This window comes from Xenopus tropicalis, chromosome 3 (genome assembly GCF_000004195.4).
Source record: "Xenopus tropicalis strain Nigerian chromosome 3, UCB_Xtro_10.0, whole genome shotgun sequence".
Classification (NCBI taxonomy): domain Eukaryota; kingdom Metazoa; phylum Chordata; class Amphibia; order Anura; family Pipidae; genus Xenopus; species Xenopus tropicalis.
The window spans coordinates 10074710-10088644 of NC_030679.2; the positions used below are offsets into that span (position 1 = coordinate 10074710).

The following is a 13935-nucleotide window of genomic DNA, read 5'->3' on the forward strand; positions in this document are numbered from 1 at the left end:
TAATGACAAGGCCACACATTATAGGACAGTGGTTCCACTGGGGCTTGGAAGGTGCAGCTCAGCCTAAAGGCCAGTTAGAGTGAGATCCAGATCTAGAATGTCTATTTGCTTGTCTAGATATGCCTGAAAGTCCAGCTTGAAGGTCAGTTAGGGTGACATTTGAACTGAAGATGTATGTTGTGCCTTAGATATTCTTGGAAGTATAATTGACTAATACATAGATATCTGAAACCTTATTAAGAACTAGGGGAGCCCTGATCAAAGACTGAACCACTGCGATTGGACCCATGGTCGGACTGGGGGGTGCAGGGCCCACCGGGGCTGCCGCACCAGGGGCCCTGTACCCTCCAAGGTGCCTCCTCTGGCCGTGTCCCCCGCAGGGGCCCCCACCACGCACCACCAAACCCTACCCTTCCGACGTCCTCCCCTGAACGTGCGTATGTGAAACGCGTCAGGGGAGGACATTGGAGGCCAGAGGAAGCAGCAATAGGGTCGGGTCTGGGCCGCTGGGGCCCACCAAGCCCAGGTATTTTCCCGGTGACCCGGCAGCCCAGTCCGACCCTGAGTGGTCCTGAATGGCAACCACTGATGTAAGGCCTTGTGCACTGCACTCTACAGACTTTGTAGTCTGGCTAATCAGCTGGAAGTCACAAGGATCAGATAAGAATTGATTTTCAGGAAAAGCACGTTGCATATCATTTCCTACAGCTCTTTAATTTACTAATACTACATATACATATACATAGTACTAATAGTAATACATATAGCAAACCAACACACTTACATAATAAAGTGTATAGTATGCACTCAACACACCCACACTCGTGCATACACACTACTCTCTGTATTATCCATGGCCACTTTACACTATATGCCTTGGTTTGCTGTGTGGCAAACACACACACACAATAATATTACCCTGCATATTGCACACATCACCCTGTGAGTTACACACTCACCCACATTGCTCTTGATATGTTACACTCACATTTCATGCACATGTTACATATTACACATATTAAATAGGTTACACGCACTGGTCTGTATGTACCTATGGGAGTTTGAACATGCCTGATCAAATTCAATTTATTTCTGTATCATTGGGCACCCTGTGGATGCAGACCCAGAGGGCAGAGTAGAATCAATGAACTTAGACTGGGTATGTTCCGACTGTCGAACACATAAAACAGCCCTGCGGGGCACAGTCGAGTTAAAACAAACAAGGGTACGTAGCCTTATACTCACATTTTAGATGGATACACACAAGCTGGAAGGGCTTATCTGCACCAAGCACAGGCTTCATATGCATTTCCCCTCGGAGCAGTGCTAAGTAGTTGGGATCAAGTACAGGTACTGTTTTACTATTACAGAGAAAAGGGAATCATTTAACCATTAAATAAACCCAATAGGGCTGTTCTGCCCCAATAAGGGGTAATTATATCTTAGTTGGGATCAAGTACAGGTACTGTTTTATTATTACAGAGAAAAGGGAATCATTTAACCATTAAATAAACCCAATAGGGCTGTTCTGCCCCAATAAGGGGTAATTATATCTTAGTTGGGATCAAGTACAGGTACTGTTTTATTATTACAGAGAAAAGGGAATCATTTAACCATTAAATAAACCCAATAGGGCTGTTCTGCCCCAATAAGGGGTAATTATATCTTAGTTGGGATCAAGTACAGGTACTGTTTTATTATTACAGAGAAAAGGGAATCATTTAACCATTAAATAAACCCAATAGGGCTGTTCTGCCCCAATAAGGGGTAATTATATCTTAGTTGGGATCAAGTACAGGTACTGTTTTATTATTACAGAGAAAAGGGAATCATTTAACCATTAAATAAACCCAATAGGACTGTTCTGCCCCCAATAAGGGGTAATTATATCTTAGTTGGGATCAAGTACAGGTACTGTTTTATTATTACAGAGAAAAGGGAATCATTTAACCATGAAATAAACCCAATAGGGCTGTTCTGCCCCAATAAGGGGTAATTATATCTTAGTTGGGATCAAGTACAGGTACTGTTTTATTATTACAGAGAAAAGGGAATCATTTAACCATTAAATAAACCCAATAGGGCTGTTCTGCCCCCAATAAGGGGTAATTATATCTTACCGTATATACTCGAGTATAAGCCGATCCGAGTATAAGCCGAGGTACCTAATTTTACCTAAGAAAACTAGAAAAACTTATTGACTCGAGTATAAGCCGAGGGGAAATACAGCAGCTACTGCTAAGTTTTTTTTTTCAACTGTCAGGCAAGTTTGGGAAGGCTAAGGAAGCTGCCATACTAAGTAATGATAAGATGAAAATCCAAGCAACTGGCAAGCTTTGGTAAATTCTGTTTTTCTGCCCCAATGTCCTGCTGAGGGTACCATATATGCGGATTCCCAAATCAGTGCCTGCTGCCTCTTCCATTGGCTTGGCCTGTGAGTAAAGCACACGTTGGCCTCTTAACAGTAACAGTTAACAGTAGATATATATGAGAACAGAACTGCACTTCTTTAACACCCCATCCCTTTCCCCCTGAAATACCTGTATGGCACAGGTGTGGAACAGACCTCTTTAGTCATGGCCTGGAATGCCCCCTGAGAAAAAGGTTAAAGTAAGACACTGTCCAATCAGGGCCCCGCGTTGCGTCCCACACACAGACAACCATCTTACCCGCTTGCCCCCCTCCACTTGCTTATCAGGTAGAGCAGGAAAAGTGCAGCGCCAGCTACAGACGAGTTGCGGGCAGTCAGTTACTTGCTGTACACCGGCGCCATGATCACTGTCAGGAGGAAGGGCGGAGCTTAGACAGAAGGGAAGCCCACCCGCAGCATGTTTCAGGTGCCGAACCTCCAAATGTCCTATTTCTGGGCCCGTGGAAGAACGGAAGCGCATACAACAGAGTGCGCCCTGGATGAACTGCCAGCCGTCCGTCAACTAAAATCCACAGCACACAGCACCTCAGTGCGCAAATGCACGTAACAATAGCCCAGTTCTGCTTTCCAAGTTTAAGATAAACTGGGAAAGCAGAACTGGGCTATTGTTACGTGCATTTGCGCACTGAGGTGCTGTGTGCTGTGGATTTTAGTTGACGGACGGCTGGCAGTTCATCCAGGGCGCACTCTGTTGTATGCGCTTCCGTTCTTCCACGGGGGTACGGGCATACAGGGCGGGGTGCATGCGCAACGAATGCCATCTTTAAATCCACCATACTCTATACCCGAGTATAAGCCGAGGGTGACTTTTTCAGCACATTTTTTGTGCTGAAAAACTCGGCTTATACTCGAGTATATACGGTAGTTGGGATCAAGTACAGGTACTGATTTATTATTACAGAGAAAAGGGAATCATTTAACCATGAAATAAACCCAATAGGGCTGTTCTGCCCCCAATAAGGGGTAATTATATCTTAGTTGGGATCAAGTACAGGTACTGTTTTATTATTACAGAGAAAAAGGAATCATTTAACCATTAAATAAACCCAATAGGGCTGTTCTGCCCCCAATAAGGGGTAATTATATCTTAGTTGGGATCAAGTACAGGTACTGTTTTATTATTACAGAGAAAAAGGAATCATTTAACCATTAAATAAACCCAATAGGGCTGTTCTGCCCCCAATAAGGGGTAATTATATCTTAGTTGGGATCAAGTACAGGTACTGTTTTATTATTACAGAGAAAAGGGAATCATTTAACCATTAAATAAACCCAATAGGGCTGTTCTGCCCCCAATAAGGGGTAATTATATCTTAGTTGGGATCAAGTACAGGTACTGTTTTATTATTACAGAGAAAAGGGAATCATTTAACCATGAAATAAACCCAATAGGGCTGTTCTGCCCCCAATAAGGGGTAATTATATCTTAGTTGGGATCAAGTACAGGTACTGTTTTATTATTACAGAGAAAAGGGAATCATTTAACCATTAAATAAACCCAATAGGACTGTTCTGCCCCCAATAAGGGGTAATTATATCTTAGTTGGGATCAAGTACAGGTACTGTTTTATTATTACAGAGAAAAGGGAATCATTTAACCATTAAATAAACTCAATAGGGCTGTTCTGCCCCCAATAAGGAGTAATTATATCTTAGTTGGGATCAAGTACAGGTACTGTTTTATTATTACAGAGAAAAAGAAACCATTTTTAAAAAGTGAATTGTTTGATTAAAATGGAGTCTATGGGAGATGGCCTTTCCGTAATTTGGAACTTTCTGGATAATGTCGGATAAGGGGTCTGACACCTGTACAAGGCAGGGTGCAAAGTGCAAAACAAAATGCCCTACACAGTAGATCAATGGCCGCAGGAGTGGAGAGCAGAGGCCTGCATTTGGTAGCTCTGTATTCAAAAAGGGTTGGACCCTGGGGAGCATGTCGGCGTGGAACAACAGTGCTTTAATGTCTGTATCTGCGGCTGCACTGGAAAGTGGTGCTCTGCTCTTCTCTACGCCTCGACTGTCACTTACCATTCAGTATGGCTCATATTTGGAGTTACTGGCCATTTAAAGGAATACTGTCTTGGGAAAACCCATCAGTTAATAGAGATTCTCCAGCAGAATTCTGCATTGAAACCGGTTTTTCAAAAACACAAACAGATTTTTTTTACATTTAATTTTAAATTTCCCATGGGGCTAGCTATATTCTTCACTTCCCAGGGTGCCACAGCCATGTGACCTGTGCTCTCATAAACTTCAGGCACACTTTACTGCTGCGCTGCAAGTTGGAGTGATCTCCCCCCCTCCCCCAGCAGCCGATCAGCAGAACAATGGGAAGGGAGCAAGATAGCAGCTCCCAGTAGGTATCAGAACCCTGTATTCCCTCACTTGCTAAATACCCACCCAGCCCCTTAAAGCTATATAATGTATCAGCCAGTACGACTGATTCGGGGGGGAATCCCACAACCTCACAGCTCTCACAGTAACAAATCCTTTCCCAATATTTAGACGGAACCTCCCTTCTTCTAAACGGAGTGGGTGCCCTCGTGCCCGTTGGAAGGCCCTACTGGTAAATAAAGCATTAGAGAGGTTATTATATGATCCCCTTATATATTTATACATAGTTATCATGTCCCCCCTTAAGCGCCTCTTCCCCAGTGTAAACAAACCCAACTGGGCCAGCCTTTCCCCATAACTGAGACTTCCCATACCCTTTACCAGCTTAGTTGCCCTTCTCTGGACCCTCTCTAACTCAATAATGTCCCGTTTGAGCACTGGAGGCCAAAACTGAACAACACATTTTATTAGACTACAGTATGACCTTGACCTTGGTAACTTTGCTGTTTCCTTGTTTTTACCCCCGGGCCCAGTATGGGTAAGATAGACTGTGACTCGGTGGAGTTGACGTCACCCAACGATGAGCATCATGCCCTGCCTGGGGAGACCCTATACCTCCCTTTTGGCCAGAAGAAGAAGAAGGCTGATGATGATCGAGGCACGTGGAAAGGGAAATTTGACTTCCTGCTGTCCTGTGTCGGTTATGCCATTGGTCTGGGCAATGTGTGGCGCTTCCCTTACCTGTGTGGAAAGAATGGAGGAGGTATGACCCAGGGATGATATATCAAGTAAAATTGTAATTTGGCTTTTTCTAACAAAGATATTGGATTGACAGGTTTTGGCTAGGGGGTACAAAAATGCAAATGGATTATAGGTCAGCAGTCCTGCACTTGTACCCTTAACTCCTCCAAATATGTCAGAAAGACAGACAAAACACTGGGGCATAGTGGTTTAGGCACCCAAACATAAGATTTTATTGTATGGCGAGATATATTTTATTTATGCTGGGGGTAAAGTTGCTCATGTGTTTTATTGCAGGAGCTTTTCTCATCCCTTACTTTCTGACCCTGGTTTTCGCTGGGATTCCCCTGTTCTTTCTGGAAACTGCCCTTGGACAGTTCACATCCATTGGAGGGCTGGGAGTGTGGAAATTGGCTCCTATGTTTAAAGGTAAATAATGTGTTCAGTATCAGCTATAGCAGACATTATGAAGTGAAATGGCACCTATAGTAGCAGTGGGGGGATAATAGCCTCTGGGAAGGGACTGGGGCTGTGGGATAGCAGGTATAGTAGGGAGAGATGGTGCCTATAGTAGCAGTGGGATAATAGCCTCTGGGAAGGGACTGGGGCTGTGGGATAGCAGGTATAGTAGGGAGAGATGGTGCCTATAGTAGCAGGGGGGGATAATAGCCTCTGGGAAGGGACTGGGGCTGTGGGATAGCAGGTATAGTAGGGAGAGATGGTGCCTATAGTAGCAGTGGGGGGATAATAGCCTCTGGGAAGGGACTGGGGCTGTGGGATAGCAGGTATAGTAGGGAGAGATGGTGCCTATAGTAGCAGTGGGGGGATAATAGCCTCTGGGAAGGGACTGGGGCTGTGGGATAGCAGGTATAGTAGGGAGAGATGGTGCCTATAGTAACAGTGGGGGGATAATAGCCTCTGGGAAGGGACTGGGGCTGTGGGATAGCAGGTATAGTAGGGAGAGATGGTGCCTATAGTAGCAGTGGGGGGATAATAGCCTCTGGGAAGGGACTGGGGCTGTGGGATAGCAGGTATAGTAGGGAGAGATGGTGCCTATAGTAGCAGTGGGGGGATAATAGCCTCTGAGAAGGGACTGGGGCTGTGGGATAGCAGGTATAGTAGGGAGAGATGGTGCCTATAGTAGCAGTGGGGGGATAATAGCCTCTGGGAAGGGGCTGGGGCTGTGGGATAGCAGGTATAGTAGGGAGAGGTGGTGCCTATAGTAGCAGTGGGGGGATAATAGCCTCTGGGAAGGGACTGGGGCTGTGGGATAGCAGGTATAGTAGGGAGAGATGGTGCCTATAGTAGCAGTGGGGGGATAATAGCCTCTGGGAAGGGACTGGGGCTGTGGGATAGCAGGTATAGTAGGGAGAGATGGTGCCTATAGTAGCAGTGGGGGGATAATAGCCTCTGGGAAGGGACTGGGGCTGTGGGATAGCAGGTATAGTAGGGAGAGATGGTGCCTATAGTAGCAGTGGGATAATAGCCTTTGGGAAGGGACTGGGGCTGTGGGATAGCAGGTATAGTAGGGAGAGATGGTGCCTATAGTAGCAGTGGGGGGATAATAGCCTCTGGGAAGGGACTGGGGCTGTGGGATAGCAGGTATAATAGGGAGAGATGGTGCCTATAGTAGCAGTGGGGGGATAATAGCCTCTGGGAAGGGACTGGGGCTGTGGGATAGCAGGTATAGTAGGGAGAGATGGTGCCTATAGTAGCAGTGGGATAATAGCCTTTGGGAAGGGACTGGGGCTGTGGGATAGCAGGTATAGTAGGGAGAGATGGTGCCTATAGTAGCAGTGGGGGGATAATAGCCTCTGGGAAGGGACTGGGGCTGTGGGATAGCAGGTATAGTAGGGAGAGATGGTGCCTATAGTAGCAGTGGGGGGATAATAGCCTCTGGGAAGGGACTGGGGCTGTGGGATAGTAGGTATAGTAGGGAGAGATGGTGCCTATAGTAGCAGTGGGGGGATAATAGCCTCTGGGAAGGGACTGGGGCTGTGGGATAGCAGGTATAGTAGGGGGAGATGGTGCCTATAGTAGCAGTGGGGGGATAATAGCCTCTAGGAAGGGACTGGGGCTGTGGATAGCAGGTATAGTAGGGAGAGATGGTGCCTATAGTAGCAGTGGGGGGATAATAGCCTCTGGGAAGGGACTGGGGCTGTGGGATAGCAGGTATAGTAGGGAGAGATGGTGCCTATAGTAGCAGTGGGGGGGATAATAGCCTCTGGGAAGGGACTGGGGCTGTGGGATAGCAGGTATAGTAGGGAGAGATGGTGCCTATAGTAGCAGTGGGGGGATAATAGCCTCTGGGAAGGGACTGGGGCTGTGGGATAGCAGGTATAGTAGGGAGAGATGGTGCCTATAGTAGCAGTGAGGGGATAATAGCCTCTGGGAAGGGACTGGGGCTGTGGGATAGCAGGTATAGTAGGGAGAGATGGTGCCTATAGTAGCAGTGAGGGGATAATAGCCTCTGGGAAGGGACTGGGGCTGTGGGATAGCAGGTATAGTAGGGAGAGATGGTGCCTATAGTAGCAGTGAGGGGATAATAGCCTCTGGGAAGGGACTGGGGCTGTGGGATAGCAGGTATAGTAGGGAGAGATGGTGCCTATAGTAGCAGTGGGGGGATAATAGCCTCTGGGAAGGGACTGGGGCTGTGGGATAGCAGGTATAGTATAAATGGCCCCAAGCCTCAGTACCACTGAAGACAGTCCTGGTCTTTTTAATTACACAGCTGTTTTAATAATTTATTGACTTGTACTAATTATACTTTTCCCCCTTCATTATTTTGCCATAAATCATCCAATGCTTTATGGAATACGGATACAGGAGTTGGAATGGCGGCTGTGGTTCTGTCCTTTTGGCTGAACATTTACTATATTGTAATTATTGCCTGGGCGTTATACTATCTCTTCAACTCGTTCTCATCGGTAAGCAGCCCACATGGAATGTTTTGTGCCAAGTTATAACACTGAGGAATGATTTTTAGTACAGGTATAGGACCCGTTATCCAGAATGCTCGGGACCAAGGGTATTCCGGATAAGGGGTCTTTTTGTAATTTGGATCTCCTTACCTTAAGTCTACAAAATAATCAATAAAACATTAATTAAACCCAATAGGATTGTTTTGCGTCCAATAAGGATTAATTATATCTTAGTTGGGATCAAGTACAGGTACTGTTTTATTATTACAGAGAAAAGGGAATCATTTAACCATGAAATAAACCCAATAGGGCTGTTCTGCCCCAATAAGGGGTAATTATATCTTAGTTGGGATCAAGTACAGGTACTGTTTTATTATTACAGAGAAAAGGGAATCATTTAACCATTAAATAAACCCAATAGGGCTGTTCTGCCCCAATAAGGGGTAATTATATCTTAGTTGGGATCAAGTACAGGTACTGTTTTATTATTACAGAGAAAAGGGAATCATTTAACCATGAAATAAACCCAATAGGGCTGTTCTGCCCCAATAAGGGGTAATTATATCTTAGTTGGGATCAAGTACAGGTACTGTTTTATTATTACAGAGAAAAGGGAATCATTTAACCATGAAATAAACCCAATAGGGCTGTTCTGCCCCCAATAAGGGGTAATTATATCTTAGTTGGGATCAAGTACAGGTACTGTTTTATTATTACAGAGAAAAGGGAATCATTTAACCATTAAATAAACCCAATAGGGCTGTTCTGCCCCAATAAGGGGTAATTATATCTTAGTTGGGATCAAGTACAGGTACTGTTTTATTATTACAGAGAAAAAGGAAATCAGTTTTAAAATTCTGCATTATTTGATTAAAATGGAGTCTATGGGAGATGGGCTTTCTGTAATTCGGAGCTTTCTGGATAATGGGTTTAAAACGGGGTTTGATACCTGTAGAAGGTCGTCTGCGTGTTTTAACCTGATGGGTTTTTCTCTACTTTTAGACACTGCCCTGGCAGAGTTGTGATAACAGTTGGAATACAGAAAGATGTTTTTCCAACTATTCCCTGAATGATACCAGTAACCTGACCAGTGCCGTCACTGAGTTTTGGGAGTAAGTGTCTAGTACCAACCGTACAACATGCAAAAGTACTAAAATTGAACCTTATAAAGCAGAACGGGGGATGAACTTGTAGATTTAGTACAGCAGCTTATAGGGGATATTGTTGCAAATAAAGACAATTATTTAACATGGCGAAGTTCTAGGAAAGAGTATTAGCCCTGGGAGAAAGCCAGGTTGTGGGCATAAACACTTATTATTTAACCAGCGTAAAGTTGCAGCTGAAAGTATGAGAGAAAACATTGCATTCTGCATAGAATTCCTTGTTTTCTATTAGTAAACAGAAGTCTTCCAGTTGATCAACTAGAGAACAGAATAGTTTTAGGCTACCAAACCATTGGGGAATATGATCTGTTCTACACTTCCTGGTCCCTCAGGTCTGCTGCCCGTAGTAATAAATGTTCATTACACAGTTCAGTTGCCCAAAACTACTTTTATATTGTTTAACTGATACCCTTACAGAAAGGAAAACCAAAGGCCAAAGTTCTGGAGACAAGGAATACAGGGTTATGGGAGATAGCTGTTGATCCAGGGACTGGTCCGATTGCCATTTTGGAGTCAGGAAGGAATTTTTTCCCCTCTGGGGCAAATTAGAGAGGCTTCAGATGGGTTTTTGCCTTCCTCTGGATCAACTTGTAGTTAGGCAGGTTATATATAGGCATTATGGTTGAACGTGATGGACGTATGTCTTTTTTCATCCCAACTTACTATGTTACTATGTAAGGAGCTAAAATGGCATTTTATGAGTGATGTCAAATAACTGTCACTGTCCTCTGCAGGCGGAACATGCATCAGATGACAGGAGGACTGGGCGAGCCGGGGAATATCCGTTGGCCGCTTGCATGCACCCTGGCCTTGGCTTGGATTATGGTCTACTTCTCCATTTGGAAAGGAGTGGAATGGACTGGGAAGGTCGTGCTTCATCTCCATGTTTACCTTTCACCCTTCTATTTGGCTGGAGCCATAAATATAGTATAAAATGTATCCTAATGGCCAAATGGTGGGCCTTCTGTTGGTTGACAAACACCAGTAACCATCCAGCCATTTTTCTTCAGTTGCCAACTCTTCTTTGTTATGTCTCCAAACCGTAGGTGGTGTATTTCTCTGCTACGTACCCGTACTTCATGCTTGTGATCCTGTTTTTCCGAGGTATAACTCTTCCAGGAGCCATGGATGGGATCCGTTTCTACATCACTCCAGATTTCAGCAAGCTGTCCAATTCTGAGGTGATCATCAGTAGCAAAGAAAAAGCTTAATGGAAATGTAAAATCTCCAAGTACGCGCCACTGCTTTCCAAAGTAGGTGGGCCAAAGTTAGATATCCATGCAAGTAGATGTTCCAATACAGTCCTGCCTAGGTCGGCCATCTTGCTGTTATTACTGAGCAGCTTTGACTTGCTGGTGTACTCTGCACACAAGCATCAGGATAGTGGATATAGAGCAATTGCTGGGAGTAGTAGTCATGCTTGAAAGAGAGTGGTGATTTCTATGCATATATAGCTTTTCACAACCCTAAGGGATTTACTCTGTTTCTTTCCTAGGTTTGGATGGATGCTGCCACCCAGATCTTCTTCTCCTATGGATTGGGTCTTGGATCCCTGATTGCCCTTGGAAGTTACAATGCTTTTGATAACAATATCTACAGGTCAGACACATGCATTACAACACTGCAGTAAAGTAAGGAATTTGTTCCCAGAATCCCCTTTGACTTATTTGCATACATATGAGGCAGTCTCCTCAACCCTTTTGACTTGTTCGTGAACACTGCTGTAAAATTTAGGGCAATTTTGTATAATGCTTGACTGTGGATTCTTAACAACCCTGTAACAACCCCATACCCCATTATGTTTTCTAAACACCCCTTTTTCTACCCCTGGAAGGGACTCCATCATTGTGTGTGGGATAAACTCCACCACGAGCATGTTTGCCGGATTTGTCATTTTCTCCATCGTTGGTTTTATGTCACACATTACCAAGAAACCAATCCAGGAGCTAGCTGCATCAGGTAGGCCTGTGCTCCCTGTCATATACAGTATATAACACAGTAAAGAAAGGTCCAGAGACAGTAACATCTATTCAACTCAATAGTAAGCAATATGAGCAAAGTAGTCAAGGTTAGAGATGTTTTACTAAGTGGGTGAGGAGCATCATCATTATGATGGTAAGAAACAGGGATGAAGAAGCTCTCTTGGGTGTAAATAACTAGGGGGGTTCCAGTACCAGCTCTGCACTAATAATTTAGTTCATATGTTCCATGAACTCCATCTACACCAGTGATCCCCAACCAACATGTTGCTCCCCAACCCCTTGGATGTTGCTCTCAGTGCCCCCAAACCAGGGAGTTATTTTTGAATTCCTGACTTGGGGGCAAGTTTTGGTTGAATAAAAACAAGATTTCCTACCAAATAAAGCCCCCTGTAAGCTGATAGGGTGCATTGAGGCGGCCTACTAGCCAATCACAGCCCTTATTTGGCTCCTCCATGAACTTTTATGGTGCTTGTGTTGCTCTCCAAGTCTTTTTACATTTGACTGTGGCTCCCGAGTAAGAAAGGTTGGGGACCCCTGATCTACAGTATGAAATTTACACAAACTATTGACAAACTGATTATTTGGGGGCCAGGCCCGCTGCTCTTAGCCTTGTGATCTTCAGAATGGAGAATCTGGCCGTGGCCCATCAGAAGTTGTTGAAAGCTAAAGCCCTATATCCTCAACCTGCCATCTTGAAATGAAGGAAAGGATGGCATTAGTCATTATTAAGAGCTGTATTATCTAGTCAGATAAGTGCTTTAACTTCTTAGATTACTCTAATGTCGCTTGGTCTGTCTTTTATAGGCCCAGGACTGGCATTCTTGGCATATCCACAGGCCGTTACCCAACTGCCCATGTCCCCTGTGTGGTCCATCCTCTTCTTTTCTATGTTGGTTATGCTGGGTCTGGATAGCCAGGTAAGGGGAGTACTATGAGGAACCTCTACCTCTTCCAAAACATCCTCTGGTCTTAGATATAATCACATTTCCATTTATCTTTCCAAATGATTATTAAATTCATTCCTTGTGTGTTTTTATGAACAATTGACCTTCTTGGTTTTTGCAGTTCTGCACAGTGGAGGGTTTTATAACTGCACTGGTAGATGAGTATCCTCAATGTCTGCGCAGCAGGAAGAAAGTCTTCATTGCCATGGTCTGTTTCATCTCTTTCATTATTGGATTCTCCAACATTACGCAGGTAGCGACTGCTTGGGAGGGTTGGTGGCTTATGGGCAATGGGCTTCCAGACAACATACAATAAGTCTGAAACAACTGGACTTTTCTGAGTTTTTCTTGAAAACGTTTCACCACTCATCCGAGTGGCTTCTTCAGTGCAAATGACTTGTAGTTTTGAACTGAAGAAGCCACTCGGAAACGATTTCAAGAAAAACTCAGAAAATTCCAGTTGTTTTAGATTTAATTCTAGATACTGTATATCATGACATGAGAATATTCATAGACAACATACAATAAAATCTTGGGAACAAGGTAGTCAGGGCTTACCAAATATTCACCCTTTATTCTTTGACATTTTGTTTCCATGTTTTTAGTCCACAAGACTTTAGTGATGGGCGAAATGTTTCGGCAGGCATGGATTTGCAGCCAAAAATTGTCGCTCGTGTCAAAAAAAAAGTCGCGTGACAAAAGAATAGCCGCGGGTGACAAAAGAATAGCTGCAGGCGACAAAAGAATAGCAACGCAACAAAAGAATAGCTGCGGGCGACAAAAGAATAGTTGTGGGCAACAAAAGAATAGTCGCGCGACAAAAGAATAGCCACGGAAGACAAAAGAATAGCCGCGGGCAGCAAAAGAATAGCTGCGGTCGACAAAAGAATAGCCGCGGACGACAAAAGAATAGCGTGGACGACAAAAGAATAGCTGCGGGCAACAAAAGAATAGCCGCGGGCGACAAAAGAATAGTTGCGGGCAACAAAATATAGCCACGGGCAACAAAAGAATAGCTGCGCAACAAAATAATAGCTGCGGCGACAATTTTTTTTTGACTTGAAACATTTTTGCCGTTTTGCAAATCTTTGAAAGATTTGCAAATTTTTCAGCGAAGTGAAACGGGACTGATTCACTCATCACTACTAGACTTTATTCATTGCTCCCTTTATTTAGAAGGTCCAGTGCTTATATTTGTCTTATCTATATTAGAGTTCAGAAACGACCCCCTTACTGAAGCCGCTAACATAGAAACATAGAACTTTCCGCACAGTAACATCTCTGACACATTTCCATTCTGTCTCTGCAGGGGGGACTTTATGTTTTCAAGCTGTTTGACTATTACTCTGCCAGTGGGATGTGCCTGCTGTTCCTGGTGTTCTTTGAGACGGTGTCCATATCATGGTGCTATGGTGAGAG

General features: G+C 44.3%; 1 protein-coding gene across 1 annotated transcript in view; it reads left to right on the top strand.

Moving 5' to 3' along the window:
• Positions 1-13935, top strand: part of slc6a1 (solute carrier family 6 (neurotransmitter transporter), member 1) — a 28357-nt gene that overhangs the window by 9002 nt on the left and 5420 nt on the right. Inside the window, exons 3-13 of the mRNA XM_002941897.5 lie at positions 5299-5528; positions 5804-5935; positions 8333-8433; positions 9430-9539; positions 10325-10457; positions 10637-10771; positions 11086-11189; positions 11425-11549; positions 12377-12489; positions 12638-12769; positions 13826-13928. Of these exons, the coding sequence (XP_002941943.4) occupies positions 5299-5528; positions 5804-5935; positions 8333-8433; positions 9430-9539; positions 10325-10457; positions 10637-10771; positions 11086-11189; positions 11425-11549; positions 12377-12489; positions 12638-12769; positions 13826-13928 (1418 nt within the window). The remainder of the gene's footprint in view (positions 1-5298; positions 5529-5803; positions 5936-8332; positions 8434-9429; positions 9540-10324; positions 10458-10636; positions 10772-11085; positions 11190-11424; positions 11550-12376; positions 12490-12637; positions 12770-13825; positions 13929-13935) is intronic.